At 50.2% G+C, this 27956-nt stretch overlaps 11 protein-coding genes across 11 annotated transcripts; 6 read left to right on the top strand and 5 right to left on the bottom strand.

Moving 5' to 3' along the window:
* Positions 1-154: 154 nt before the first annotated feature.
* On the bottom strand, positions 155-1208 carry N7518_009936 (putative mitochondrial carrier protein; the record flags this gene model as incomplete). The annotated part of the gene is made up of 2 exons (XM_057190862.1): positions 155-1086; positions 1154-1208. 2 exons carry the CDS (start codon positions 1206-1208, stop codon positions 155-157), a joined length of 987 nt encoding a protein of 328 aa, XP_057036998.1.
* An 828-nt stretch (positions 1209-2036) lies between these two features.
* N7518_009935 (ceramidase) lies at positions 2037-3261 on the top strand (the record flags this gene model as incomplete). Its single annotated transcript, XM_057190861.1, has 4 exons — positions 2037-2126; positions 2192-2378; positions 2497-3013; positions 3075-3261. The coding sequence occupies 4 exons, from the start codon at positions 2037-2039 to the stop codon at positions 3259-3261; spliced, it is 981 nt and encodes a 326-aa protein (XP_057036997.1).
* A 460-nt stretch (positions 3262-3721) lies between these two features.
* Positions 3722-5255, bottom strand: N7518_009934 (putative toxin biosynthesis protein; the record flags this gene model as incomplete). The annotated part of the gene is made up of 4 exons (XM_057190860.1): positions 3722-4601; positions 4655-4763; positions 4816-4954; positions 5064-5255. The coding sequence occupies 4 exons, from the start codon at positions 5253-5255 to the stop codon at positions 3722-3724; spliced, it is 1320 nt and encodes a 439-aa protein (XP_057036996.1).
* Positions 5256-5704: 449 nt separating this feature from the next.
* N7518_009933 (guanine nucleotide exchange factor VPS9) lies at positions 5705-8135 on the bottom strand (the record flags this gene model as incomplete). The annotated part of the gene is made up of 4 exons (XM_057190859.1): positions 5705-5750; positions 5805-6445; positions 6496-6749; positions 6809-8135. The coding sequence occupies 4 exons, from the start codon at positions 8133-8135 to the stop codon at positions 5705-5707; spliced, it is 2268 nt and encodes a 755-aa protein (XP_057036995.1).
* A 545-nt stretch (positions 8136-8680) lies between these two features.
* On the top strand, positions 8681-10484 carry N7518_009932 (asparagine synthetase domain-containing protein; the record flags this gene model as incomplete). The annotated part of the gene is made up of 2 exons (XM_057190858.1): positions 8681-9364; positions 9414-10484. The coding sequence occupies 2 exons, from the start codon at positions 8681-8683 to the stop codon at positions 10482-10484; spliced, it is 1755 nt and encodes a 584-aa protein (XP_057036994.1).
* Positions 10485-11670: 1186 nt separating this feature from the next.
* cpcA (amino acid starvation-responsive transcription factor GCN4) lies at positions 11671-13121 on the bottom strand (the record flags this gene model as incomplete). The annotated part of the gene is made up of 2 exons (XM_057190857.1): positions 11671-13064; positions 13118-13121. 2 exons carry the CDS (start codon positions 13119-13121, stop codon positions 11671-11673), a joined length of 1398 nt encoding a protein of 465 aa, XP_057036993.1.
* Positions 13122-15962: 2841 nt separating this feature from the next.
* N7518_009930 (uncharacterized protein) lies at positions 15963-17670 on the bottom strand (the record flags this gene model as incomplete). Its single annotated transcript, XM_057190856.1, has 3 exons — positions 15963-17126; positions 17181-17379; positions 17444-17670. The coding sequence occupies 3 exons, from the start codon at positions 17668-17670 to the stop codon at positions 15963-15965; spliced, it is 1590 nt and encodes a 529-aa protein (XP_057036992.1).
* Positions 17671-21858: 4188 nt separating this feature from the next.
* N7518_009929 (uncharacterized protein) lies at positions 21859-22110 on the top strand (the record flags this gene model as incomplete). The annotated part of the gene is made up of 1 exon (XM_057190855.1): positions 21859-22110. The coding sequence occupies one exon, from the start codon at positions 21859-21861 to the stop codon at positions 22108-22110; it is 252 nt and encodes an 83-aa protein (XP_057036991.1).
* Positions 22111-22571: 461 nt separating this feature from the next.
* Positions 22572-23256, top strand: N7518_009928 (GNAT family N-acetyltransferase; the record flags this gene model as incomplete). The annotated part of the gene is made up of 2 exons (XM_057190854.1): positions 22572-22723; positions 22800-23256. The coding sequence occupies 2 exons, from the start codon at positions 22572-22574 to the stop codon at positions 23254-23256; spliced, it is 609 nt and encodes a 202-aa protein (XP_057036990.1).
* Positions 23257-23854: 598 nt separating this feature from the next.
* N7518_009927 (uncharacterized protein) lies at positions 23855-24175 on the top strand (the record flags this gene model as incomplete). The annotated part of the gene is made up of 1 exon (XM_057190853.1): positions 23855-24175. The coding sequence occupies one exon, from the start codon at positions 23855-23857 to the stop codon at positions 24173-24175; it is 321 nt and encodes a 106-aa protein (XP_057036989.1).
* Positions 24176-25105: 930 nt separating this feature from the next.
* Positions 25106-27771, top strand: N7518_009926 (H(+)-transporting V0 sector ATPase subunit a; the record flags this gene model as incomplete). Its single annotated transcript, XM_057190852.1, has 3 exons — positions 25106-25231; positions 25283-25597; positions 25645-27771. The coding sequence occupies 3 exons, from the start codon at positions 25106-25108 to the stop codon at positions 27769-27771; spliced, it is 2568 nt and encodes an 855-aa protein (XP_057036988.1).
* Positions 27772-27956: the final 185 nt, after the last annotated feature.

Raw genomic sequence — 27956 nt, 5'->3', positions numbered from 1 at the left:
CCATTGGGTCAATCTCAATGCAGGTATGCATCTTTAAGCATGGACCCAGATGCGAGCTAGAATGGGGTCTTAACGGACTATAATACAGAAAGTGGAATGGGTATGATGTGAGGGAGGGAGATAGCCAAGGGCAGGAAAGGCAGGAAACACAAGCCTAAAGACCCATCTGGGGATTCGTCTCCCACCGTCTCTCAGCGCGCAGGATGAGCTCCTCATAAACAGTCCATGCCAGCGCGGAGCTAATAGCCTTGCGAGCCATGCGGATACCAAGTCCACCAAAGAGACTGCGCATGCCATCCTCGTGGATCATCAAGCGCGTAGCATGCACCATGTTCCCATATTTGGCAGGCATCAGCTGCAACCGGGTCTTGACGGCATCAAAAGGATTGGTGATTGCAGTCGCCATGCCGGCGGCCGCTCCACCAGAGACGAAGTGTATTGACGAGGACGAAACAGCAGTTGGTGCCTCGCCATTATTAGAGGGTTTTGCGGCCATCAAGGCGAACCGTCGCTTCAATTGCTCGTAGAAGAGAACATAAAGACCCGCATATGGGGCATCGCGAGCGGCAGTAGCGCCGAATCCTGCGAAGAGCCCACGCAGGCCTTCCGTGCGGACAATATCCCGGCCTGCGCCCATTAAGCTGCGATATGCGTAGTAGTCCGACTCGTAACGGACCTTGATCACGGTCACGGGCATCATCACGAAGCCTGCGGCGACTCTTGCGACGGCTCCCGTGGTGAGATTGGCTGTGTTGGAGAGTTTGGGGAGGACGGAGGATGACCTAGCGCTTGTTACCGGATTTGTCAAGGCTTTTGGGTTGGTTTGTGCAACGGCTTGGCGTAATGCGTTGAGACTGGTGAAGTATATTGCCGACCCGAAGCCGGTGCGGAGGGCTGAAGGAAGTGTACCCCGCCATAATCCGCGGATTGGATGCGGAGAGGATATAATAGCCTTCAAAGTCGGGAGGAGGGCGGCTCCCTGGGACTGTTGGACTCGGGTTTTGAGGAGGTCGGCGGGTTGGAGGAGGATGGAGGAGGTAAGGCCAGAACAAAGACCAGCGGCAAAGTGAAAGGGTGTTTTTGAGGCTATAGCAGTAAGCAGATTACGATTAGCAATGAAATTAAAATGATTGGAGCTTGGACAGAAACATACTTGTTGAGGTGTTGGTTTTCACCTGTGGCACCGTTAGGGTGCTATTTTGCGACATTTCTGGGTCAACCTGGACCGCGACTTCGGCGACGGTGAATATATTTATTTGAAAGGTAGAAGATTCAATGCCAGATCGAGCTCCATGGATGTCGCGTATGCGTAGCGGTCAAGCAGGCGTATCCACCGGATGCGGAAAAAAAAAACAAGAGAGGTCCACAAAGACGATCACAGTTGAATGTGGGCACTAGCTTGCATTCCACCAGGGATTCAACGAGGGGAAATAGAATTGAACAAGATCGAGAGCAAATGCAAGTGCTGGGCCTTGCCGAGGTCGCCGACAGACGTTGAAAGACAGTGAAGTCATCAGGGTCAGCAATGGCTATCGATAAGCCACACCGCTTGGCATTTTATGTTGATTTTATACATTGTACAATATTCGGAGTAGAAGATTAGTAGAGCACTCTAAAGTCAACTACATAGTATGACTGCTATACTATCCCACATGCGGCTCTTTGACCGTAAGGCTGTTGTATGTTCGGAGTACGGGGTACTTTATGTAGATCATTCCAACGCATATGCATACTGTTTTACAGCCCCAAACGCAAGCAGAAACATATAAACACAAATACAGAAGTCGATATCGGAGTAAATATAGAAATTTAATTACAAATATGTCAATAAATAGCCCTCGAGTGAAGAAATCAACTGCATCCGGCATCTCGCGGAGTGTGCACGGACCAACGAGCCCGTGGGTTATCGACGTCATGTGCTTTTTGTTGTTCTTTTCTCTTTTCCCTTCTCTTTGAATTTCGAGGACATTATAGGGCTTACAGACCTTACAGACCTTACAGAGTCGACATCTATATTACCTTGGTATACAGCATAAATGCCTTGGTCTTTGCCCTTCTTTCCGTATCCGACCGCAAAGGCCGGATACTGGGAGCCTGTCACTTCCACCTTGAACTGGTGCGAAGAGGTGTGTATTTCTAACCACAAGGAAGCGCAGAGGCAAGAACTAGGCTGATATATGTCTTTGCGCAGGACTATTATGCTACCCCATATGCCGCGGAGATTGTCAACACACTCACGAATTTGCTGTTCATGTGGCTTGGAGTCCAGGGCATTCGCAGCTGCCGTCGTAATGGACATGACCAAATCTTCACGGTCGCCCTCGTTGGCTACCTAGTAGTCGGAACAGGAAGCTTTCTGTTTCACTCGACCCTCAAGTGTAAGTTTCCTATACACTAACCCCAAGATGTGGTCAAGGGCGGCGGGCCCCCACCAAAGATGCCTTGAACGATATGAGTGATCGCAAGAGCAATACTGACCGGTGAACCCTACAACAGACCCTATGCAACTAGTGGACGAACTTTCGATGATCTATACCACCTGCCTTATGGCATATGCCTCATTCTCGTACTCCCGGACCAACACCGTACGAGTCTTTCTCGGAATTACGCTCACAGGTCTCGCTATATTCATCACCCTGTACTACCACTATCTCCAAGACCCAGTCTTCCACCAGAATGCATACGCATGCCTGACTACCGTCGTCGTCTTCCGCAGCATGCACACTATGGAAACAACCCTCCGACCCAGATGGCGCCACTCAACGGAAGAGGACCGCCTAGCACGCCAGAGGATGGGTCTTCCCGTTCCGACAAAGGAGCGCCAGAACTACGAGAATGTGCGCGACATGAAGACCCTCAAGACCATGTGGTTCATGGTGATATATGGACTGAGCATGTTTTTGGGCGGTTTCTTCATCTGGGGCTTGGACAACATATTTTGCTCTGAGATCCGTCGGTATCGCCGCTCTGTTGGTCTTCCATGGGGTCTACTTTTGGAAGGGCATGGTTGGTGGTATGTGCTTAACCTACTATGAATTGCTATGGTCTGTTTGCTAATTCATTCTCACTTGCAGGCATATCATGACTGGCATCGGTGCTTATCTCTATATCACATGGGGAATCTGGCTCCGCCACTGCCTCAACAACGAACAAGACGAATACCACCTGCGCTGGGTGTACTTCTGGCAGATTCCCGAAGTGGTCCGCACCTCGGGTGTGCCATCCGAATCCGCGGTAGCCCGAGCCAAGAAGTCAACGTGAAACAGCTGCCGAGACATTCTCTCTCCCAGTTGGTTCATTACTCGCACCCATTTTTTATAGGTGGCGATATACCACACTCTTGCAAATGTGACCCTCGACATAAAATAGATACCACGCTCCTGTCTGTCCTTTGCCGTGAGACTCGGAGCAGAGCACTGTTTTCTTTATAATCTTCTTGGCGTTGCTTTCGCGAACACCATTCGTCCCGGAGACGGATCTTTTGGCTTGGACCATAGAGATACCTTTTGCTCTTGCTTTTTAATTGGGGGCGCACGGGGTCGTTGCTATAGAACGGGGTCAGACTTGTGAACTATTATAGTCGTTGATTCGGCGAACTCATTCATAGAGCCTGAAAGAAATAGAAAACCACTCAGACGAGCCTTGGCCGCTCTATATTCGTTGTAGAATAATCTAAAAGCAAACTATATATGGTTTATACTTCTACGAACGAATTATTCACCTATAGCTTCGACTCCCCATTCTGTACCGCCTTCGGCCTACGCGCTGGCGCAGGAACATTCTCCAACCACTCCGCATCAACAGTAACCTTCTCAACCTTAGACTTCCGACTCCAAGCCCCGCGGAAACTCTCCTCTTCAGCCTGCCAGCGACGGATCTCTGGCGCAAGCCAACAAACCGCCGCATCAGCGCATTCATTCACAGCCTCCTGGGCAAGGAGATGACCAAAATCCTCGAGGAAGACATCACGCACACGGCCCGCAGCCACGCCGCCACTGCCGCCCAGCCCGGTACCGGTGTTAGCGAGCTTGTCGGCGCGCATAGCGGGCACGCACATGTCCGACTTGCCGGCGAAGATGTACAACACGCTAGGACGCAGGAAAGGAATCTGAGTGAAGATGCGGGCTGGCTCTGGTCGGTAGAAGGGGTAGCTGTGCGCGTGGGTTGCGTCTAGGTCTGGGTGTGTCACGCGGTTGACGGGCTTGGTGCTGTTGGGGATGTTTGTGTAGTTTGGCCGCGAGAAGGTGAACACTTCTTGGTGCAGTGTAGTTCGGAGTGTTACTGGGGGCCCGGTGGTTTTGTCTGTCGGGGTCTTGGGGTAGATGGCTGTTGGGAGGTCGCGCAGGCCGTACTCGATCCAGCGGGATAGCACTCGTGGGTCCCAGGTTTGGTAGAAGGGGCTGCGGCGGAAGCTTTCTGCGGCTGCTTGGCGGGAGGGCCAGAGATCGCGCCGGTGGGTTGATAGTTGGGTTGTTTTGGCGATCACGCGCTTGTTTATTTGCAGGCTGAGACTGTCTAGTTGAGTGGTTTGGCGCTGGATCACTGGGTCTAGGAGGACTAGTGTGTGGATGAGTCGGGGGTGCATTAGGCACAGTTGTGCGCTAGGGGTATGTTAGCTAGCTGCTGCGTGAATGTCCTGGTTATTGAAACTTACAGATGGGCGCCTCCCATGCTATGCCCTATGCCAACAATAGGCCGGGGCATTTCAGCCCGCTTGACGTTGATTAGGTGGAGGAGGTCTCGGGGGTGGTCAAACCAACTAGCTGTGGTATAGTTAGCACCAATTGCTTCTCATAAGACATTCATATTACATACGGTCATTTCCGAGGGAGTCTTCATTGATCACGCTGCTCTGGCCTTCTTGCGCCACGTCGGCCATCCAGATACCGCGAATGCGCATCCCATTCTGCTTAGATCGGGCGTATATCTCCTCCCAAAGTGGTTCATATAGTTCCTGCGAGAAATGATCAGTATATCGCCGATTCTAAGTTGTATGCTTCTAGGGCCATCGCCATGCGCGCAGCCCAAAAGCGGGTCTGGACCTCGGTACTTGTATGCCATACCTTGGGGAAGCCATTCGCGTGGGCACCAAGGATGGTAATGTCGCCTGGTTGTGGATTGAGATTGTCGAGTGGGATATATTGTTTCACGGCCAGATATAGGGGCTCTTCCTGGTCGTTGGCCGTGGCGCCAGGATACTCCCTGATGTGCTGAGTGGGCACGACATGCTCAATGATGCGAAAGGGGGACGACATGGTGTGCAATTTTGCCCTTCTAGAGAGGAGAAGAGATTGTACTTATTCCAGATCGGAATTATTATAAGATGTAATCTGTAAAGGAGAATGAGTTCACTAAAATTCCGAGAGACCGCGGTTTTGCGGGGAAGAGCCGAGGATCTCTGGGGTTTGAGGCATTCGTCGCTGTTCAACTGCCGATGACCATCCCTTTTTAACAGCTTATACATAGGCGCATAGGAATATATTATTTCAATTAAATGGATACTTCGGTCTAGCAGCTGCAATAATTTATAGTTCCGGTTGGTGGACGTACCTCTGCCGGGCGAGGAGGCGATATTATATTTTTAGGAAAGATACACCTCTGGGGTTATTTGATTTCAAGTCAAAGATGAGAGACAGAATTGCCGCTGAGACTGTTCCTGACATGTTATCCCCGAACAAGCAAAGATGCTACATTATTCTATATACTACTCTGCGCTGAGAGCAAGACAAGCATCAACGGCTAGACCAACCCTATGAGCAACAGTTAGTAAAGATCCCATAGAATAAACCTTTTCAAGTACTCACCTCCCCTCTTTCATCTTAACGACGTCGTCAATAAGATCATGATCTAGGTTGGGAAACATGTTCGAAAGTGTCTCGACAACATTATTATGTTCAGCGCGTTGGATGCGACGCGCCTCCGCATCTTCAGCACTAGCCTGGCGTGCGGCAGCATCCTGAGCGTCGAGCACACGGCTTAGATTCTTCTTCGCAGAGGTTCCGCTACCGCGGGCACGCTCATCGCCTGAGCGGCGGTCCTCGCTGCTTGCGCGGGGTGGCTGGTAGACATTCGGAGTGAGACGCGGAGGAGCAACACCTGGTTGGGGTGTCGGGACAGGCTGAGGACGTTCTTGAGGGGCGGAGCCTGAATCCCCGTCGTCGGAGAAGATGCGGCCGATGGTGGAGAGGGGGTTTTGGATAGTGCGTAGTAGTCCTGCGACTGGGGCGGTGTCTTCGTCACTGGATTGAGTAGTTTCTTTGCGGCTTGGTCCAGCCTGGGGCTGAGATGGAGGGGGTTGAGTGGGAGGCTTTTCTTCGAAGGTTTCTGATTCCCGGTTTTGTTCTGCGATAGCGGACACGGCGGCTTCGACGTTGCGTTCGAATTCCTCGTCGCTGACTGTTAAACTTGTGCGGTCGAGAGTCTCGATGAACTGGATTGCTCCAGACTAAGAGAGGTTAGTTTGGATATCTAGGGCAGTATGGAAGTCAAACATACCAAAGATGAGATATAATAACCTGCTTCTCCGCCTAGTTTATCCTGGTTGCGGAATCGAAGAATGTATTGGATGTTAGAAACAAGATGATCAGGGTTTGCATGCAAAACCACATAGATCAGGAGGGGGATGAAAGAGTCGGCAGATGTGTCGGCCTTTTTGGAATTCTTTAATAAACCAAATATGACTTTGCAGCAGTTCAAGATGCAAATGACCTTGTCTCGAGGAGCCCGGTAGCCATTGATTTTTGATATTTCTGTCAAGCAAAGTCAGAGAGTCAACTTGGAAATCTCCAAGATAGCACACAGTACATACCTTGCTGTGCCAGATTCAAGAAACGGCGTCCACCGCCGCTCACAGTCGGGATGTCCAGATGTGTTTCGTTGACCCAGCTGTAAATGCGTATCTTCTGAGCTAGGATATCGTCTCGCTCGACGTCCTCCTGATGCTGGCCACGTCGCCACGGCCCATGGAGCCTCTCTAGCTCTCTCCGTCGGGTCCGGCTTGCGCTTCTAGGTATCGTCGGTGGAGATGGAATGGCTGGAGCGAAAGTCTGCGAATACAGACGATTCATAACAAGTTTCTCCATGCCTTCCTTGGCATTGTCGAATTCGCTATCCGAAACATCTCGCCAGATCTCGCACATGGCCATCTTATTTGTGATAAACGTCAAGAAATCGCTGATGATCTTGACTTGCTCGTGAACCATCCATTGCTTCTTGCCAAACTCCATGAGGAATGACCGCAGAAACTTGGCTACGGGGTCGGCGGTGCGGTGTCGCAGCTGTTCTAGGAAGCGGTGGAAATCGAATGGTTGGTCAGGCTCTGGTTCCGGCAGTGGTAGGATCGTCGAGGTGGATGCTCTCCGGTTTGGTACCGGCGATTCGGGCATCTGCGGACGTTGCGATACAGGCTGTTTCTCCGGGGTAGCGACCGGAGCGGTCACGGACTCGGTGGAAGCCGCATGGTCCAAACTGGATTGGCGTGGCGGGAAATATGTTGGACCGCTTCGCAGTTGCTCAGCAAGCTCAAGCCGTGGTGACATGATCACATTTTGGTCGGTACTCTGCGCGGGGTCCTGGAATTGTCCCATGATACTTTGAATCTCTGGCTGGGAGGCATTATCGTCCCGAGGTCCTTCGGCCTGACCAGCTCGTTTAGATTCCGGGTCACTGTCACTAGGCACATCTGGGAGCTCTTTTTCGGGGCTGAGGGTGTGGTTTGTGTCGATGGATGGCAGTGTTGGCGCAGTGGTCGTAGAACTTGTCAGGTTGAGGTAGACATCGTCCTTTTGGGGCGGAGGGGGCGGAGGAGTATTTGCGCTGGATGGCAGATTTGGAGTCGCATCTCCGGAGACCGACAGTCCTTCCAGCTGCCCCGCAAGTTGCTGTTGCTCAGCTTGTGATGGTTGGGCAGCCGTCAAGTCCATCGCGGCGGGATCGGAGGGAGCAGCCGCGGCATGTGCCTCTGTTGTATCCTGCGCGCTCATTTGGACTGTTTGACTGCTGTCTGGTCTGACGAGACCGTCCTGTGTTTGAGCTAGGCGGTCGGTTGAAGCGGCCGGCGTTTCGGTGTGTTCATGGATATGGGGGACGTCTCTCGTATCGGGAGCCGGAGAGGACGGGGATTCTGTGGCCGACATAAGCTATGTTAGTCATATGCGCCCGGGCAAAAAAAATAGATTCAGGGGGTCATGAAGACTCCGAGTATGCTCATGCGGCTCCTCATATTGATGTACGGATCATCATTCAACCGAGGTAGTCCGCTTCTCGATTCAGGCGATGTCTATTAATAATGTATAGAGGAATGAGTGCCCAGATGGTTGGTTTATCTTAAGGAGACTGACTTAACAGTATCATTATGGATTTCTCACTCGGCAAGAGATGTATTTACTACTCCGTACCTATATGTAGTTCTAATATTGCTCAGCCTGTGTACTCCATACCTTCGCAGATAGGTACTTGAATGATGCCCATCTCCTTTCACGGATTTCAGAGTCAAACTCAGTATTAAAAGAAAAATGCTACCTAGTAAGAAACCATCTACGAGTTCAACATCGTCCAATCCGTCGTAAGTCGGGATGTGGATATAATGACTAATGCCTTAATGCCTCAGGCACCACTATATCCAAAAAAGCCCAAGCTGACCATCTCAGAATAAACAACACTCCCACCCTGCCCCTCCGCCATGTGTGGAATTTTCTTTTCATTGAGCTCGTCAAAGTTGACACCACCGACACAGGAGACCTGCACTCTGCTCCAAAAGCGAGGACCAGACAGTTACAAAACTCATACGGCGCAAAAAGATATCAACGCACAGGATGGAGTGTCTCCGCCCCTTTCCTATTATCTCACCTTCACATCCACAGTGCTCTCATTGAGAGGTGACCATGTGTACACACAACCACTTGTAGACCCCACAACCCAGTCTGTGCTCTGCTGGAACGGAGAAGCCTGGAAGATCGCTGGGGAGCGCGTCCAAGGCAATGATACCGAACGCGTTTTCAACTTATTTCTACAGGCAGTGAAGGGTGATCAGAATGATTCTGTTGAGAGAATGGCTGAGGCCATTGCAAGTCTCTCTGGGCCATTTGCCTTTGTCTTCTATGATGCGGTCAACTCAAGGCTCTTCTACAGCAGGGATTGTCTTGGGAGGCGATCTCTCCTCGAGGGATTTGATGAAAATGGAAATTTGAAGATTTGCAGCATTTGTGACAGTGCATCGCAGGATTGCTTCAAGGAAGTGGGCACCGAGGGCGTTTGTACGATTGACCTAGCTCGCTATCAAGATCCTTCTTTACCTGCCAGAGAGTTGTGCAAAATCGAGACCTTGCCATGGAGCTCTGCTGCTTCACTTCCAGCTGATCACATTGTATGTCTACCATATCTTTCCCGCGAGCAGCAACTGACAAGAGACCAAGAGAAAATCAATCCCACCCATGAACACATCATTACCAACAGAGCAGCCTCCTGCACTGACAACAGACTCAGTATTCGTCCAGGAGCTTGAGTCAAAACTGCGCCAATCCCTCGAATTGAGAATACAGAACATTCCCGAGCCTCCAGGCTACATTGTAGGCCAGACTGCCAAAACCGCCGTTCTCTTCTCCGGTGGTTTAGACTGCACACTTCTCGCCAGACTCTCTCACGATATTCTCCCCCTCGAAGAACCAATCGATCTCCTCAATGTAGCATTCGAAAACCCGCGAGTGGCAGCCGCCGCAAAAGCCAACCAACAAAAATCCCCCTCCTCCCCACCCCTCTCAATATACGAAAACTGCCCAGACCGGATAACCGGCCGGTCCGCCCACATCGAGCTCCAAGCAACCTGTCCAGGCCGCACATGGCGCTTCATCGCCATCGACATCCCCTACACAGAAACCCTCGCACACCGAGACCAAGTCAAGCGCCTAATGAGACCCCACAACACAGAAATGGACATGTCCATCGCATGCGCCTTGTACTTCGCATCCCGCGGCCAAGGCACAGCCCAACCCAACCCCTCAGCCGAACTCCCCACCCCAGACACTCCCTCACCCACGTACACAACCTCCTCCCGCGTCCTCCTCTCCGGCCTCGGCGCCGACGAGCTCTTCGCCGGCTACGGCCGACACAGCGTGGCCTTCAACCGCGGCGGCTTCAAAGACCTAATCGCCGAGATCGAGCTCGACGTCAGTCGACTCGGTTCGCGCAACCTCGGCCGCGACGACCGCGTCCTCTCGCACTGGGGCCGCGAAACGCGCTTCCCATTCCTGGACGAGGAGTTCGTGGCTTGGACGCTGCGGGCTCCTGTGTGGGAGAAGTGCGGGTTCGGACTCCCGGAAATCGAGGCTACGGCTGGTATCGATGCCGAGAAGCTGGCGCTGCGTCTGGTTGCTCTGCGGCTGGGCTTGGTGAAAGTTTCTCGTGAGAAGAAGAGGGCTATTCAGTTTGGCGCGCGGACGGCGAAGATGGAGACGGGGAGGTCGAGGGGTACGGATGCTTTGAGCTGAAGGAGACTTGTGGCGGATGGATTTCTGCTGCTTGTTTGTTTCGTTCTGAGGTGCTTTACGCATGCGTATCCACTTCTTCTTCCTACACATCCATCCATCTACCTACTCTTTCTTTCTATCCTCCATTATAGATTCCTCCTTTTCTTCCTTTCATTTTCCCCCTCTACTCCATCTCCATCTCCATCCCTATCTCTCCCTCCACCAGCTATGATGACAGAACATGGAATCAGATACTTCCGAAACCTCCACCTCACCCAACAACCTTCCTTCATTTCTATACATCACATCCACAGACACACCCATCCACCCATCTCAAATACCCGCATCTGCACACCAGAACCTCAAACGCCCCATCTCCTGTGTCTCCCACCCTCTTTCGTTCATGCATAGAGCAATAGCAGTCCTCGGACGGTGCGTTGCTCGTGTTGAATGGAAGCGGGCGAGATGCGGAGGAAGGGAGTGCTGTTTAGGGTTTTGGTACAGGGAGGGGGAGATGGGAGATGGGTTGTGAGTGTGGGTGGTATGAGATGGAGGGTGGTTGGGGGGATCGGGGTGTGTTTATGAGGCATTTTAAAGGCAAGTCTGAGCTGGACTAGATTACTTTCACTTTCACTTGAGGGAGATGCAGATAGATTATCGTTCGGTCGTATATCTATGAGGGAAGGATATGGTACTGGGGAGTTATACATAGTCTTTAGAAGCACGGAGTAGTCTACTAGGATAGTTTACAATACACGTAGAAGAGATAGAGCAATATGATTGATTCAAACAGAGACAAATAACATATTAAGAGAGCCACGAGTCAATCCCATAAGAGGGAGACAATCAGAACCGGCCTAACAAAAGTAATCAAAAACCGAAGTAGGTAAGCTGAAGCAGCAGAGCGCAAAAGTGAGAAACACAGATCAGAAGGAAAAAAAAGAAACATTGACTGAGGAACTTGTCTCAAACTTTTAGAGAATCAGATGCGACGAAGCAAATCGCGTCCATCTGATCTCGGTGAGACGTCGGGGCTAGGCTTTACCCATCACCCGCGCCTACCACAATACCCAGAGGGTCGAAACGAAACAAAAACATGAAGACGGAATGCCCAATCGTTACAATCGTCAGAATCACCGAAGGGGGCCATAATGCAAAGACCCGTGTCTCAAATTTTGAATGACCAAGAATAGAAAAAGGAGCACCATTACTGGTAGGCGTTTTGAATCTGGAGCTGAGCCTTAAGCTTGGCAATCTCCGCGTCGCGTTCGGCGATGATCTTCTGGAGATCCTCGATGCGGCGCTCGGAGCTGAACTGGCGCTCCATCTTCTTGGCACGCGACTTGCGGGCCGCTTCGGTGTTACGAGCGCGCTTAGCAGCAATAGGATCATTGGGGTCGAACTCAACAGGCGACAGGTTCTTGCGCGATCGCGCATTGACACCTGCGACGCTGGAGTGCTTGGCGGTACCGGAGGCGGGAACAGGCGAGGATGCCGTCGACCGCTTGGCGCGGGGGGAGACAGGAGACATGGGGATTGTCGACATGGCTGGCTTCTTTGGTTCAGTGAAGGCAGCTGCGACATCCAAGGTAGCAAGGTCGAAGGCATTAAGTGGGTCTGACGAGTGATCGAAAAGAGAGGGCCATTCTTCGTGGCCGGCAATATCCATGTCGGTGAACATGGGCGAGGTGTTTTGGCTGAAGTTGCCGGGCGACTCGAATGAGGGAGTGCTCAGGTCGGTGAAAGTACCGGAGGGAGGAACAGACGCATCCATCATGAGATCCCTCGGCGAGATAGTGCCCGGGGGACCTTCAGGGGAGAAGTTGGCCAGGCCGAGATCGTTGAATGAAAGAGCTGAATCCATGCCAGCGGCGAAGTCGCCCGAGGGGAGACCAAACAGGTCAACCTCGTTAGCTTTCAAAAAGTTAGCGATATACTCGCTATCACAGGGCGACATGAATAAATTACCTTCCATGAAGTTGGGAGTAGACATGACACGTCGATATGTTTGCGTGTTTTGGTTTTGACCGTTAAAAAGCGGGATGGGTGGGCGGTTGGTGTTTGGAGAATCGGAAGGCACAGAAGCCGTATTAGAACGGTGGTGCGTGAACGTAGGACGGGACCAATAAGAGGGGGACCGGGCAAGCTGGGTCACTCTGGGGTCTGGGACAGGTGAACCAGAGAACTGCTGCTGGAGATGTCGGTGCAACTGCAGACTGAAAGAGTGTCGTCGGGGGTTATTCTGCGCCAAGAATGGCTGGAGTGCAGAAGGTCTATGGGTTGTGTTCACAGGCACACGCAAGCGGGGCTGCGGGTGTGGTGTGGCTGATGGATAAAGCACAAAGTCCTCGAGTGCACTGTTGTTGTTGCTGTTGTTGTTGCTGTTGTTCTGATTGGAAGCCAAGGGCTGTGGAGGTGGGGGTGATGGAAGCCATGGTTGCTGGTGGTAATCCGTGGTGAACGACGTTAAGTCGATCGGGGTAAATTTGTTGGGAGAACTGGAGCTACGCGACGCGATGCTAAAGTTCAGAGATCCAAAAGGAGGCTCTGAAGGGGGTAGAGAGGAGATGAAAGGGCTGTTTCCGGATGGAGAAATAATGTCTGCCTCAGTTGAGATAGACTGGCTGGTGAAAGACGGGGAACTTATTGGGAACCCATTTTGGCGATAGTGAAGTTGTAAATAGTTCTGGTGTGGCAGCAATTTGGCGGTTTATGTGTATGTGTGTAAAAAAGAGACGGGTATAGGGAGAAAAAAATCAGGCAAACGGGGAGGGGGAACTCAGGCACTTCTTAAGGGCTGTGTGCCCTGGTGCTGACCAATCGGTGGTCCGGAGCCGCACGGGGCTTAGTCCTGGAAGTCACGGGGTGTGAGTCACAGCCTGCATCCGTGGGTCTGATTGGTTACATCGGACAGGCATCCATCGAGACTGCAGTACATCAGATGGTACCTGCACTTGGCCTGCATCTGCATACATAAGTCAGGTATCTTTCAAGTATCTGTCCCCAGGATCCTCTCCGCTTCCTTTCGAATTGACCAATCAGTGCTCATATTCCTATCCCTCCCGGAATCCCAAGGCATTCATTTTCTTTTTTAATTTAACTTGCTTTTTCCTCAATTGGTTTTTTGCACCCAAAATCTCTCAAAACCCACACAACCAAGCTTCTGAGCTTCTTTGGAAATCAATTCCATCCAGGCACCACACAATTCCTCCCTTGTACCTAGGTATGAGGTTGTACATAGACCCGGGGAGACACAGCCGTTCTCCATGAGGGCAATGAGAAAAATGCACCGGATCCACCGATCCTTTCCCAATCTCGTTCCGGTGGGCTGAGTCCGTCGCCAATGTCCTATGAGAGGCTCACGTTTCCTTAGTCTTGCCGAAGGGCGTGAAATTGACTTTTAACATTTGTTTCCGGAATTCCATTGTCGGAGACTCGGAGTACGGAGTAGAATATATAGACGGAGTACAGTACAACTATATAGACGGAGTACTCAGTAGATATATAACATGCTAAACCAGTCTTCATTCTATACTCATCCTAAACTCGAGTCCAAAAAATAACTCAACAGAATACCGATATACTTTAAAGTCAATACGAATACGGCGCACTGCGTAACCCAGACCCAATTTATTGATTTTTCATTTCTCCTGCGATAATGCCGACGTACCTCCAAGGGCCGAGGCTTTACCGAAATGGTGCCCGCCGGACACCTTGCAGACATGTGCGATGCACTGGAAAAGAACATGTCATTATTGCCTAGCATAGAGAACAGTAGACCTTCAAGTCTAGACTGCTGTCGATCTTGCTACAATCAATATAGCATCATATTGCAAATGTTAAACGTAGGTAACCGCGATTTGAGCTCGTGTTAGAGGCCGATCTCACGGATATTCACGGGCACCATACGGAGTACGGAGTACGTCCGTGCCTGATCCAATAATCTAATGGTGGTTTCCTAAATGAAGCTACATATCTAGTGCAGTTTAAGTGCCAACATGGAAGGCTGCACCCCAGACTGCCAAGACATCACGATGGGTCGTTAGATCCTCAACTATGAGTATTGCTTGCATATACATATGCAACGGTATGGACCCGATTTTTTCTTTTTCCCAGGTGGGTCTTTTCTAGGTGTAGAAATGGATATCCCTACGACTATGAACGATAGTTTAAAATCCAATGCTTGAATGAATGTGGTGCTTTCAATGCGGAGGGCAAGGTCATCCACAACCGCTTCGTGAATATAACCTTGGTATTCTGCCGACTAGCATGGCCCTTGTAATCCCAGGTTGACATCTGCCACACTCAACGTTCTCTGAACAGCCACTTGGAATGCATGGAAGCCAGTGCCTCCACTGAAACCTGGATGATCTTGGTTACTTAGGGATTTGTGGAGACCGTGTGTTGTCATCAAGCCCGCGGTAGCCGAACGTGATGAACTAGAGGAAGAGCCCGAGGAGCATTTGAACGGGGATGAGGATATTCAGGTGGCTGTATTATTAGGGCCACGAAGTCTTACCCGGGATTGAACGACACAATAGTGTGTTGGTAAGTGCCACTCTAAGAGGTTCGTCATTGAAGTAGTGCACGTCGTGAGGATAGAGCCTGCGATGACACTTTTTTAAACGATGCGGGAAAGGACTGCTAAGTCTCCGCGTTGGTATTGATGGTGGGCGGATAGCATAGCAAATACAACGAACAAAACCACTTTGCGGTTATACGAGACCCTCGAGAATGGGTATATGAAAAGAAAGAGACAAGTAAAAGAGGGAGACCCCAGTACCATAAACTACTACCCCGGCCGCAAGGATTCTCGCCTGCTCAACGTATCGACCAAGCTCAATACTACAATATAATGACCACGTAAAGCAAAATTGAGAGATTCTATTAAGTATTACCTATCGCCAGGTATGCCACCTCCACGGCGGAATATAAACCAGCCGTTCGGGACAACAACGGTAGACAACATTACAGGGCCAATTTGGGTTGCAGGGAGAAACAAGTCAACAGACCAGATCCAAAGCTCAAGCAACAAGCAAAAAGAGCACCCATCCTCCCCACAGGGTATCAAACACAAAAGCAAGTAACCAAAAAAGAAAAGGCAGAGTGGTATCAATCTAGTCGGACGACAAACCACGTAACACATAGTCGCGGCGCGAACAGAGTCACAATCGCGGGACGCAGGTCGTAAAGGAATGAGCCGCAGTCCAAAGTCTGGGGGCGTCGTTGACGCTGATGGTATTATTTTAGAGAAAATCAAAGAAAAAAAAAGCGACAGCGGGTATCTCATTGTCGTCATCTCAGGTCCAGGCCCAAACATAAACGGGGACCGTGGACTGAAGATAACGACAGTGGCGAGGGAAAAGCAAAACAATTGGAGCAAGTGGTATCAAAGTTGCATCTTCAAGACTGAATCAGCCCGTCAGGTATATCGCGAGCGGGCGGCGGATAGGACACGTCCCACCACCGTTCAAACTCCACAGGACTCCGAGTCGCATCTCATGCGGCAGCCTGAACAGGGGTGGAGACGGCAACGTTGACATTGTTGGAGTCCTCAGCGGTCTCGACGGGCTTGGGGGTCTCCTGGATTTCAGTCTCCTTGGCAGGGACGGCGGGGGCCTCCTCAGCGGCGTCAGCCTTGGCCTCAGTCTCAGTGGCAGTAGCCTCCTCCTTGTCAAGCTTGACAGCCTTGCTGGGCTTGCGGAAAAGACTGCCGAGCTTCTTGGGCTTGGATTCCTTGGCCTCACCATCAGTGAGCTCGTTGTCGGAGGAGTCCTTCTTCTCCTTCTTGATGCCAAGGTTGCCGAAGAAAGAAGTGCGGCGCTTCTCCTTGGGGGTGGAGACGGGCTCGGCGGCGGGAGTCTCAATGGTAGGGGTCTCCACAGCCTCAGCGGGGGTAGTCGAGGCCTCGGCCTCGGGGGTGGCAGCGGCCTCCTCGACGGGGTGCTCGAGCTGAGGAGCAGTGCTAGCGACGGGAGTCTCCTCGGTAGGGAAGGAGTTAGCCTCCTTCTCGGACTTCTCCTGGGAAGGGCTGGTGACTTTCTGGAAGAAGTTACCGAAGATGGAAGCACGCTTGGCCTTCTTCTCGGCCTTCTTCTCCTCCTTGGCAGATTCGGTAGTCTCAGCAGGGGTCTCAGCAGTAGGCTCAGTAACCTCAGTGGGGGCAGCAGCAGTCTCAGAGGTCTCAGCAACGACGGGAGCAGGAGCCTCAACGGAGGGCTCAGCAGTCGGCTCAGCAGCCTTGGTCTCCTCACCAGCGGGAGTCTCCTCCTTCTTTTCCTCGGCCTCCTTCTTGGGCAGGAGCGAACCGAAGATGCTGGCGCGCTTGCGAGACTGGGAGCGGCTCTTGGTGGCCTTCTCCTTCTTCTCCTCCTTGGGCTCCTCCTGGGCAGCCTCACCAGCCACAGCGGGGGTCTCCTCCTCGGTCTTCTTGGCGGCAGCAATGACAACGGCAGGCTTGGTCAGCTTCTCGAGCTCAGCCTTGTAGCCCTCGCTGGAGATGATGGTCTCCTTCTCGGCCTTAGCTTCGGTGGCCTGAGCCTCGATGGCGACAACCCAGCTGTCACGCTCGGCGGTGTTGGCGGCCTGGAAGGTGTGCTTGTGGCCACCAACCTTGAAGAGGAACTCGTGTGTACCTTCCTTAGTCACGTCAGAGACATCGGCCTATTCGGTGTGTTAGAGTTTGCCGCATCAAATCACAGTTGCCAAAGCACTCACGAGGTTGAAAATGCCAGCGGGGGTGGCCTTGTCCTCAGCGCGCTTGGTGAAGAAAAGGAGACCCTTGCCGGTCTGGGTGGCCCAGGCGGCGATGGGGTTGGCGACGGAGGACTTCTCGTTCTGGTGGAAGACAGAGAGGTGCTTGCTCTCAGTGGCCTCCTCGTTGAAGTAGAAGAAGCGCTTGACGAAGCGGAAGCCCCTAAAAGAAACAAAGAATACCTGTCAGTCTCCGTGTCGCATTTGTGATCTCAGTCGCAACTTACTTGACCAGACCAGGGCCTTTGTGGCCCAGAACACCCTCGCTAGCGGGCTTCACCTCCTCCTTGGCGGGCTCCGAAGCCTCGGTGCTCTCAATGGCGGGAGTGGCTGTGGGTTCCTCAGTGGTCTCCTTGGGGGCTTCGACCGCTGTCTCGGTGGCAGGAGTCTCAACGGCGGGTTCAACGGTAGGGACGACCGGGGTCTCCTCAACAGTCTTCTGGACTTCAGACATGATTAAAATAATAAACGGGTATTAAAGAAGCTGGGCTTCGTAGGGGTAAAATAGGCGTGTTGGGTATAGGGTATCTCAAAAGAAAGCAAAAGAAATTAGAGCACAATAGCTCGGGTATCACGAAGTAAGGGTATTTTGCTTTGTGGGAGGAAGAAGAGAGAAGAGAGAGAAGAGGAAAAGGGAAAAAAAAAGAGTCAGAGGGTTGTTGATGGCGTCCTCCCTGAAAAGGAAAGGACCTGCAGGGAGCCCAGAGCTCAGGGGACCCACAAAAAGATTAGCTAATGGCGCTTCAGGGGTTAATTGGTTTTTTTTGTTTTTTGTTTTTTTTTTTTTTTGGTTTCTTTTTGTCATTTTCCGTTATTTTCGTTATATTTTTACGGGCCATGTTTTTTTCATCCATGGATGCTGTGTTTTCTCATTCTCATTACCTTTTGACATGTTTTTTTTTAATTCTATTCTGTTTTTGCACTCTATCAGTCTCCTATGTAACACGAAATACGCTTTGCAACTAACTTTGCAAGTGGAACAGCCATGGACAACCTTGGAAGTGTGCCAATCTATGCCCTAAGGATACTTACGATAACACGAACTTCTTTGTCCATGACGCTAGACCTGATCGAACTAAATTTAGGAACTAAACAGCAAATAGGAGAAGGAAAACTCTGCAATTCTTGGCCTTGCACTGTATGAAACCATCACACCATAGGCCATGATCGGCCATGCAGCTTGAATCAACGGTCACATCTCGCTAATTACTCCATGTACTTCGGATGCTCCTACCGATTTGAAAGTCAACTTCTGTTCGTTTCATATTCTATGAACGTATACAAAAAATATATATCGTCATGGCGGGGTTATCTTAGATTGTCAGGTCATCAGACACAAGAAAAGTATACTTAGTTAGTTAGTGACTTCCTGGCCCGTAAGGAGGTTCTATTGTTCGGTGGGTCGCCACACCGTTGGCGCTCATTCCACATCATTCAACTACGCCGTTACACAGTTCAAGGGGGGCGTTGCCGTTGGAATTACCGAATCCATTCATTGTCAAATCAACTAGATGTTTCGATGGTTCTTCTGTATTACTCCGCATACTCCGTACTCCGTAGTCAAAAAGTAGATCCGACCTTGCAAGCCTCTCCATCCCTCGGAAGGGCTATATCGGCACTAGAATATATCCCTTTGGAGGGGCATCCCTGTACTCCATGCCCACCCCCACCATATCACCACAAGGCAGCCCGTCATTTTGCTTCGTCATGATCAGCCTAGTGCGCCGTCTAGATGAACTTTGTCGCATTTACATGGCTTAGGTCGGGTATTGGCTACCGGGCCATGCACTCATCTTTAGGTTCTACAATGGTTGGCCATCACGACTTCCAATCGTTACTCAGGCCCCATGACCGAATATCAACTCTATGATGTAGTGGCGTGCGAACCCTCGTGGACAACCAACCAGCAGTGATACAACCCCTCCTTCTTGACTCTGGCTTTGATGTACGTCCCTATCGGCGTATCAACTGTCTTCGCCGCGCTGCGGGAAAGGTCCCATGATCTTTTCGTCTGGCCAATCGCAGCACATTAACAGAGTGTCGCCTCTTTACGTGATATGCGCATCATTCCATACCAGGATCGTCTCATACTTCTAATCCACGGAGTACAGCATACGGAGTACAAAGTAACTCTTATGGTATTGCAAGAACATAACTACAACATAGTTGAAACTGAAAACACGATCTACAACATACACGCTTGGACAATATGCCCCTAATTAAGCCCCTTTTCTGTCACCCTTTATGTCCCCCTATGTTTTCCCCGTAGATTTCTTAGTGGTAATAATATATCAAAAAAGTACGTACAACACGAAGTACGGAGTAGTCTCCACCGGACTACGCATCTAGTTTCGAGTCTTAGCGAATAAGGGGCCAGCCCTACAAACTCAGTGCAGGTATCAAGCACTTTATTCGGTTCATTTCCTCATTTCCACGGTTCATCGACAAGATAGTGTCTGCAGGAGAACGGAAAGTGCCTTAATACGCTGTTCTTCTCGTACAATGTCCTATGGCACCACCTTATATCTCCGGAGGTAGGTGGTATGATCTACAACTACCTCAGGACAAGCACTATCAGGTCAGCCCAACACTGGCTGCCAGAATGTGGCCATTGAAACATTTCCAGTAATGATAGCCGCACGGGGAATCCACCCCCTTCTCGGTATCTCATCATGCCCTATCATGGCCCCCCTTTTGCACCCGTTAGGCCTTTAGGGCGATTAAGCACCAGTCATGTCCGTACCAACCCTACCGTTTTCGCCCTTTTTTTGCGGTCGCGAGGTCCTAGGTTCAACCCTCCTCCTGCTGCATCCCATGAATGGTTGGCGTTTACCGCTCGTCGACGATCACATCATTGTTCCAAGTCAGCTTGTCGATCTTTGCTCCTCTCTTGTTGTTGGGCTAAATTTTGACACCATGCAAGTGCCATGCATAGCGGAACCCGGGCGCCTAGGGATTCTTTCCCGCTTTTTCGGGATGCATATACGGAATACGGAGTACATATGGCTCCATATTACTCGTTGTAGTTGTGATTGTTCCAGGGACTTACATTTGCACCGTACATGATGCATGTAACTATAGGTTTTGAGCAGGGAAAAAAAAAAACTAAAATATAGTACCACAGCAGGACTCTACTTTCATGAACAAAATATATCTCCCGAGCTCATTACCGAGTAAATTAATCGTAATACCTCCCGCCAAGCGCCAACTTGACCTGCGGTGTACACAAGGGACAGATTTCCCGTCCATTTAAGCCCCCGATGACTCTAGCGTCCACTAGATCGACTCAAACCATGGCACACTTTGATAAGGATGGGCGTTTACTTGCTATTCGATATTAACTGTGGGTTCCTCACCCGAGTTAATCTTGTAGAACCCTCTGAATAAGGGTATACTTCCGACAGACCGTATTCCAAACAAGTTGTGATCCAAACGTCTTTCGGACTTTTTGAGTAGTACGGGACGTGAGAGCCACAATACAAAGTTGTGGGATAGGGGAGGATCCACACAAGCTCGGGTCGGGTATGGAGTCTGGCTTGTTTTTGAGGCGTCTCGACCAAGGAGGTTTCAATTATTGATTCATGTTTGAGGTCTGTGTGTTGGTTCATGGTTCAAAAAATTTCATTCTCGCTCTGGCGCAAGTATGAAACCTAGGAAATAAATGCATGGTACCTGTGTCCTGCACGTTGCACTGTACATACCTCCGTAGCGTCATTCCTCGCCCTGACCTGACAGGTCTGAAATGTCCAAAAAGGGAGGTGGATGAGTCATATCACATGCTGTTGGGCCTTGGCAATGTCACGTGCTATCATTTGCTTCGGTTGCTGGCTAATCAGTGGGAGGTGGCGAATCTGGGATTCTGCCACCGCCTTCTAGCAAGTGTATATATATCCGCGTTTTCCCAGACCGGTTCCTCTTTTTTTCTTTCTTCTTCATACTTACCTTGTTTGGGTGACCGTGATCAATAAGACGTGTCACCACAGATTGGTCCCTGCATTGCACATCGTGGTGGAACAGTTTGTTCAATGGCTCTCGTGGTCATTGACAGGCGCATTCTTTGGCACTCTCCTTCGTGGAACTCTTTTCATCAACCTTGAGCCAGTGGCTCGAGTTTGGAGAAGAGATGTAATTCGTAGATCATAGCAATAAGCTCTAATGGCAATTATTATTTCCTTGTAATTGTAACCTTGTCCCTTGGAACACCCTTACGCTGGTGCGACCATTGCGCCAAGTCCCCACGTCCCTCGGCACGCATCAACAACGGCTTGTCGCGTATCGCGATCAGTAAATAAATGATGGCATGTTCATCTCGTCTTCATTCTCCGGTGCTTCGTGTCCAGGGTCTAGCATCCAATCTCCAGCGTCCAGTCCCCAGTCCCCAGTCCCCCTACCAACCGTACAATGCTGAATCTCACTTCTCAGCTACGTTTTGTTGATATGACGTCTGACTCACACTGGCGTCGCCACACCTGTGGCGACCCCAGACCAACTCTTGCCAGCATAAAACCAGCATGAAATCCTACTGAAGCCAAAACTCACGACAGCTCGAGTCCTAGTCTACCATCCTCACTCACTTCCTTGAATATAATTTCCTCGAAACCACTGCCGCACTCGCGACTCAAAACACTCAACCTCAACCAAGATGCCCGTCCCCACTGCCGATCTCTTTGACAAGCAACAAAGCCAAGCCAACTGCACGCAACCTCCGAGCTCCGCTTCACACACTGCCCCTGACCACATCAACAACAACAGCTATTTCGGGACCGCGCCTGGAAACTCAGCCAGCCCGTCGCAGAATGCTGATAGTGGTCGCTCTCTGACCAAGGAGGAGGCCGATCGCCTGTACGAGGAGCGGATGGAGGATGAATACGCGAAGAGGGATGGCGGTGCCTAAGTCGAGGCTGATCTGTGGCTGTACATTCTGTGTGCTCGTCGACTCCACTCTATGGGAGCTGCTGTCTATCCGTGACGATGGAGTTGGGTTTTCGTTTTTTCCACCGACTATGTATTATGAGTGTAAATGATTAATTTCAAACTATTTTGATTTGAATTTCCGAGCTTCTGAATTGATGAGGCTGCACTGTATATCGGAGCTTCGAAAGCATTAAGATGCGCAATCCCGGCGTGGTGGTCGAAGCTAGATAGCAATATATTTCTGTGAGGTCTGTTCAAAATGTATTCGCTGTCCTGTTGTGTTGCATCTCTATTATGTGTTGTATATATCGCTGGTATGGGATATTGTTGTAGACCAGCCAGACCAGCCAGCCCCGCGAATGACTCACGCGAAATATATATAACTGTAGTTTCAATACCCAACAAGAACCAGCTTCCAAGAACATCGCATATTCTGTCAACATGAGCTTCTACCCTGATCAAGCTACATCCGTGATCCTCCCGGCCGATTTAAGACCTATCCACACAAGTCGCCTGTATCTACGACCGCTGACGGTAGCTGACGCCACGGCCATTTTTGAGATCCGCCGACGACAAGACGTAGCGGACTGGCTGTAAGATTACATCCAAACAACAACCACCACAATAACCCGGGAGAGTTATACACTGACTAGTAACTATTATATGTAGCTGGCCCAAAGTGCCCCACAAAGACATATCAGAGTCCGAGGCCCTCATTACCAAAAAGACATTCACAACACCGGATGCATCAGGTGCCATTGGGCGGAAGTTCTTCTTCGCCATTATCCGTTCCGAGGACTCGTCACAGACGGTTATTGGAGGAGCGGGAATCAATGCTCTTAGTCCAGCCCCGTCAGTGGGGTATAATATCCATCCTGACTTCTGGGGTAAGGGCTATGCCACGGAGGCCGTTGCTGGTATTATAGATGCGTGGTGGAAGCTTGGCAGGATAGCTTTCGACGGGACTGGATCGGATTTGAAAAAGGAGAAGCTGTTTGCGGCGTGCAATAGAGCGAATGTTGGCAGTGTGAAGGTGCTGCAGAGGACTGGGTTTAGTATCTACCGCGAGCAGTCGATCGAAGGTGATGTGGTTGCACTTTTTGAGTTGGAGAAGTCCACCAGGTAGTAGGGTAGATGGAACATCGACTCATTTGGTAATATTATAACGCTGGAAGGTCTGGGTAGTTAGCCATACTCTCTAAACATGAAGCCCCACTGGGGGGGTGGCATAGTAGGAAAATATTCAATATTTTAGGGAACCGAGTACTTCAATATTCTATTGAAAGATCTTCTAGATGACTTTGCAACCTTTTGACGCGAGGAAATAGCTGTTGAGACCCTGACACTATGATTTTGACACCTTATTTGAATTGGCTGTCGCGAAATTATATTGTGTTCAATAACAAACACTAACTGAACACCTGGGCATTCACGTGCCATTTTCCCTTTCGGAATATGATTCAAGAAAAAGAGCTTCTTTCTTCCTTCTTCATCCTTCCTCAAGACCCCAGTCCTCTGGAACATCATCTGCAACACACCACACATCCACAGCTGCATCAACACTTACCTATCAGCGTCAGACCTCCAACGCAATCATGTGAGCCAACGAACATAGCCGTTCTCAATAAAGTAAGGCCTTGAAAACTGAACAAAACTCAACCTTATACAGGGATCTGATACAAATGGATCGCTGCATATCGGTTCTCCAAGGAAATGTGGCCAAAATGGAACAAACACTACAGAATCTCGAAGAGACTTTCAAAAGCATTCTTCCTGACATACTCGACTATCTCAATGAAGGACCTACTAAAACACAACAACTTGTGAATAAAATTGGTATGAACTTTGCGAGACTTCAAGTTCTCGAACTGTTGGAAATCATGGAGCGTATTTGTTTGGAGGACAAAAAGAGAAACGACGAGGGAGATGACAGGGAAGATGAGGAGAAAGATGATGAGGAAGACGACAAGGACGACGACGAGGACGATGAGGAAGACGATGAGGAAGACGATGAAGAGGAGCAGGCAGAGAAGAAGGAGCAATGAGAGACTATCACGACATGTCAGTGGCCTATGGAGGACGACGTCTTTCAAGCTAGCTATTCAAGTTCCCCCAGTGTAGCATCTGCTATGAGGTCAAAAGAGAAACGGGAGAAGAACCTTTAGTTCTAAAGCCTACAGAAGCTCCCACGGCCTTCAGAGTGCCCACAAATGATATGAGACTCATTAAGACAGCATGGACCTGGACTGTAGAGACTCATCGTCGAGGTAGTGAAGCGTAGAATCGGATTCGAGATAAACCCAGCTATTGGATGGTATGTAGGTAAGGGATTTTAGGCAGAACGACGAGTCTTATGTCGTAGATATAGATCTTAAGAGGTACATACATGTGTAGGTCGTTAATCCTAACAAGTGGAAACGTCAACTACGGACTCGATCGAAGGATTATAGAAAAACAACATAGATAGAAAGCATCAGCTTATTCCGATAGCACCGTGGCAGTATATACGGGTCCCAATAAACCTTACTACCAATAATTTGCAGTATGAGATGGCATACTCGTTCCTCAACTATGATCGGTTAGGGCAAGCAGCTCTTATTCACCGATAGGCGATTAGGACAGATCTCCTGCTGATTCAGACTCCTGGAATAAAAAAAAGACGAAGCATGATAATAAGCCATCAGTTCATCTGCCCAGGAGCAGTTTAAAGAAATTTAGTTGTTGGTTATATTGTAGACATTTTGTTTAGTTTAGTCGTCCCACGCGATCACGTGCAAACTAAATCACGTGGCTGGATGCAGCCAGCTTGACAGAGCCACCCGAGAACGAGTGCAAGTAGAGCCCGGACTATTCGCAACAACAGAGCCGAGGATCTGTGCCTCTCATTTGAATCTATCTATTACTGTCGCTCTTTGCCTCTTACTTTTCCCTGTCTTTCTCCCAAAAGACACGGCTCCTGGTAGCCTCATTACACCATGGTTCCACGGGACACCTTCTTCCGCTCGGCGGATATGAGCTTGACCCAGCTCTATATTGCCAACGAGATCGGAAGAGAAGTTGTTAGTGCATTGGGTGAAGTTGGCCAGGTTCAGTTCCGAGATGTAAGTGACGAAGAACGCTTTGCTTTGATACTCCCGCTAACGTCTTTCTAGCTCAACCCGGACACGAACGCTTTCCAAAGAACCTTTACAAAAGAAATCCGCCGCCTGGACAATGTCGAAAGACAGCTCCGCTATTTCCACCAACAGACGGAAAAGGCCGCAATCCCTATGAGATCTTCCACGGATTTCTCCGATACATTGGCCGCCCCCTTGGCGTCGGAGATCGATGAGTTGGCTGATCGCAGTGAGAGCCTTGAACAGCGGATTATCTCTCTGAACGATAGCTATGAGACTTTGAAGAAACGTGAAGTCGAGCTGAGCGAATGGCGATGGGTACTTAGAGAGGCCGGTGGATTTTTCGATCGGGTAAGTTGCCTCGAGTATACCGTTGACAGACAAGGCTAACTGAATAGGCCCATACACAAACAGAAGACATTCGTCAGTCCTTGGACAACGATGAAGCTCCTCTGCTCCGTGATATTGAGCATCACGCCCCCCATCAAAATGGAGACACTCAGGGTCAGCAGAGCTTCTCGGAAATGAACATTGGATTCGTTGCTGGTGTTATTCCCCGGGATCGCATCGGAGCCTTTGAGCGTATCCTCTGGCGTACCCTGCGCGGAAATCTTTACATGAACCAGTCCGAGATTCCGGAGCCCATTATCGACCCAATGACGAACGAGGAAGTCCACAAGAATGTTTTCGTCATCTTCGCTCATGGCAAGAACATCCTTGCTAAGATCCGCAAGATCTCGGAGTCGCTCAACGCCTCCTTGTACGGTGTCGATGAGAACAGTGAGTTGAGGAGGGACCAGATTCACGAAGTCAACACCCGTCTCGGCGATGTTGGCAATGTGCTCCGTAACACCAAGAACACCCTTGATGCGGAACTTTCCCAAATCGCTCGCTCGCTCGCCGCCTGGATGATCATTGTCAAGAAGGAGAAGGCCGTTTATGATACCTTGAACAAATTCTCATACGACCAAGCGCGGAAGACGCTCATTGCCGAGGCGTGGTGCCCGACAAACTCTCTTGCTCTGATCAAGTCGACCCTCCAGGACGTGAACGACCGCGCGGGCCTCACTGTTCCTACAATCGTCAACCAGATCCGAACAAACAAGACCCCTCCGACTTTTGTCAGGACGAACAAGTTCACCGAAGGGTTCCAAACAATCGTGAATGCTTACGGTATCCCTAAGTATTCGGAAGTCAACCCTGGCCTGTACACGGTCGTCACCTTTCCCTTCTTGTTCGCAGTCATGTTTGGTGATTGCGGTCACGGTGCACTGATGACTCTAGCCGCTTCTGCTATGATTTTCTGGGAAAAGAAGCTGGCGCGGACTAAACTGGATGAACTGACATACATGGCATTCTATGGACGGTATATTATGTTGATGATGGGTCTGTTCTCGATCTACACCGGTTTTATTTACAACGATATTTTCTCCAAATCTTTCACCTTCTTCCCCAGTCAGTGGGAATGGCCCGAGGACATCAAGCCTGGCAAAATGGTCGAGGCAACATTGAAAGGAGGCTATCGCTTTCCAATTGGTCTGGACTGGAACTGGCACGAAGCAGACAACTCCTTGCTATTTTCGAACAGTATGAAGATGAAGATGAGCGTTCTCCTTGGATGGTGCCACATGACCTATGCCCTTTGCTTGCAGTACGTCAATGGACGGTACTTCAGATCTAAGGTTGACATCTGGGGAAATTTTGTTCCTGGATTGCTCTTCTTCCAGTCAATCTTTGGTTACCTTGTCCTCACTATACTCTACAAGTGGACCGTGAACTGGCAGGAGAAGGGTGTGAACCCTCCCGGTCTCCTCAACATGCTCATTTTCATGTTCCTCAGCCCTGGTACGGTGGATGAACAACTCTATCCTGGCCAGAGCATGGTTCAGGTTCTTCTGCTCCTCCTCGCTGTGGCCCAGGTACCTGTCATGCTCTTCCTCAAGCCTCTCTGGCTCCGCTATGAACACAACCGCGCTCGTGTCTTGGGCTACCGCGGCCTCGGCGAGAACTCCCGGGTGAGCGCACTGGACGCTGATGGTGACGTGGACGGCGGGCTGGGTCGTGACAGTGTGGCTAGCGACGGAGAAGGCGTGGCCATGCTTTCTCAGGACATCGATGAAAGCGAAGAGCATGAGGAGTTCGACTTTGGCGACATCATGATCCACCAAGTCATCCACACCATCGAATTCTGCCTCAACTGTATCTCTCACACTGCTTCTTACCTTCGTTTGTGGGCTCTGTCGCTTGCCCACCAGCAACTTTCGATCGTTCTCTGGACCATGACCATTGGTGGTGCCTTTGACCAGGAGAACCCCGTGACCCGTGTGATCATGATTGTTGTCAGCTTCTACCTCTGGTTTGTGCTGACGATTTGCATTCTGTGTGTGATGGAAGGTACCAGTGCCATGTTGCACTCGCTCCGTCTTCACTGGGTTGAGGCAATGAGCAAGCATTTCGTTGGTGAGGGTATTCCTTTCCTGCCTTTCAGCTTCAAGACCCTGTTGGAGGAGGACCCCGTGGACTAGTCCATTCGTTCTTATTTCTACAACACGGGATTATCTCACTCCGTGTTTCTTTTTTTGTATTGTAAAGGGTCTAGAATTATACATTATCTATATTGTACCGATCTATCCCACATATATCCACACTGAACTATCACCATAGCGTAGATATCCCCCTTTAATTGGGCACAACAATGGCATTACCTAAA

Source organism: Penicillium psychrosexuale (assembly GCF_028828465.1).
Source record: "Penicillium psychrosexuale strain IBT 29551 chromosome Unknown utg000006l, whole genome shotgun sequence".
NCBI classification, from domain to species: Eukaryota; Fungi; Ascomycota; class Eurotiomycetes; order Eurotiales; family Aspergillaceae; genus Penicillium; species Penicillium psychrosexuale.
Note: the sequence above shows the minus strand (reverse complement) of the source record. Positions and strands in the feature narration are given on the sequence as shown.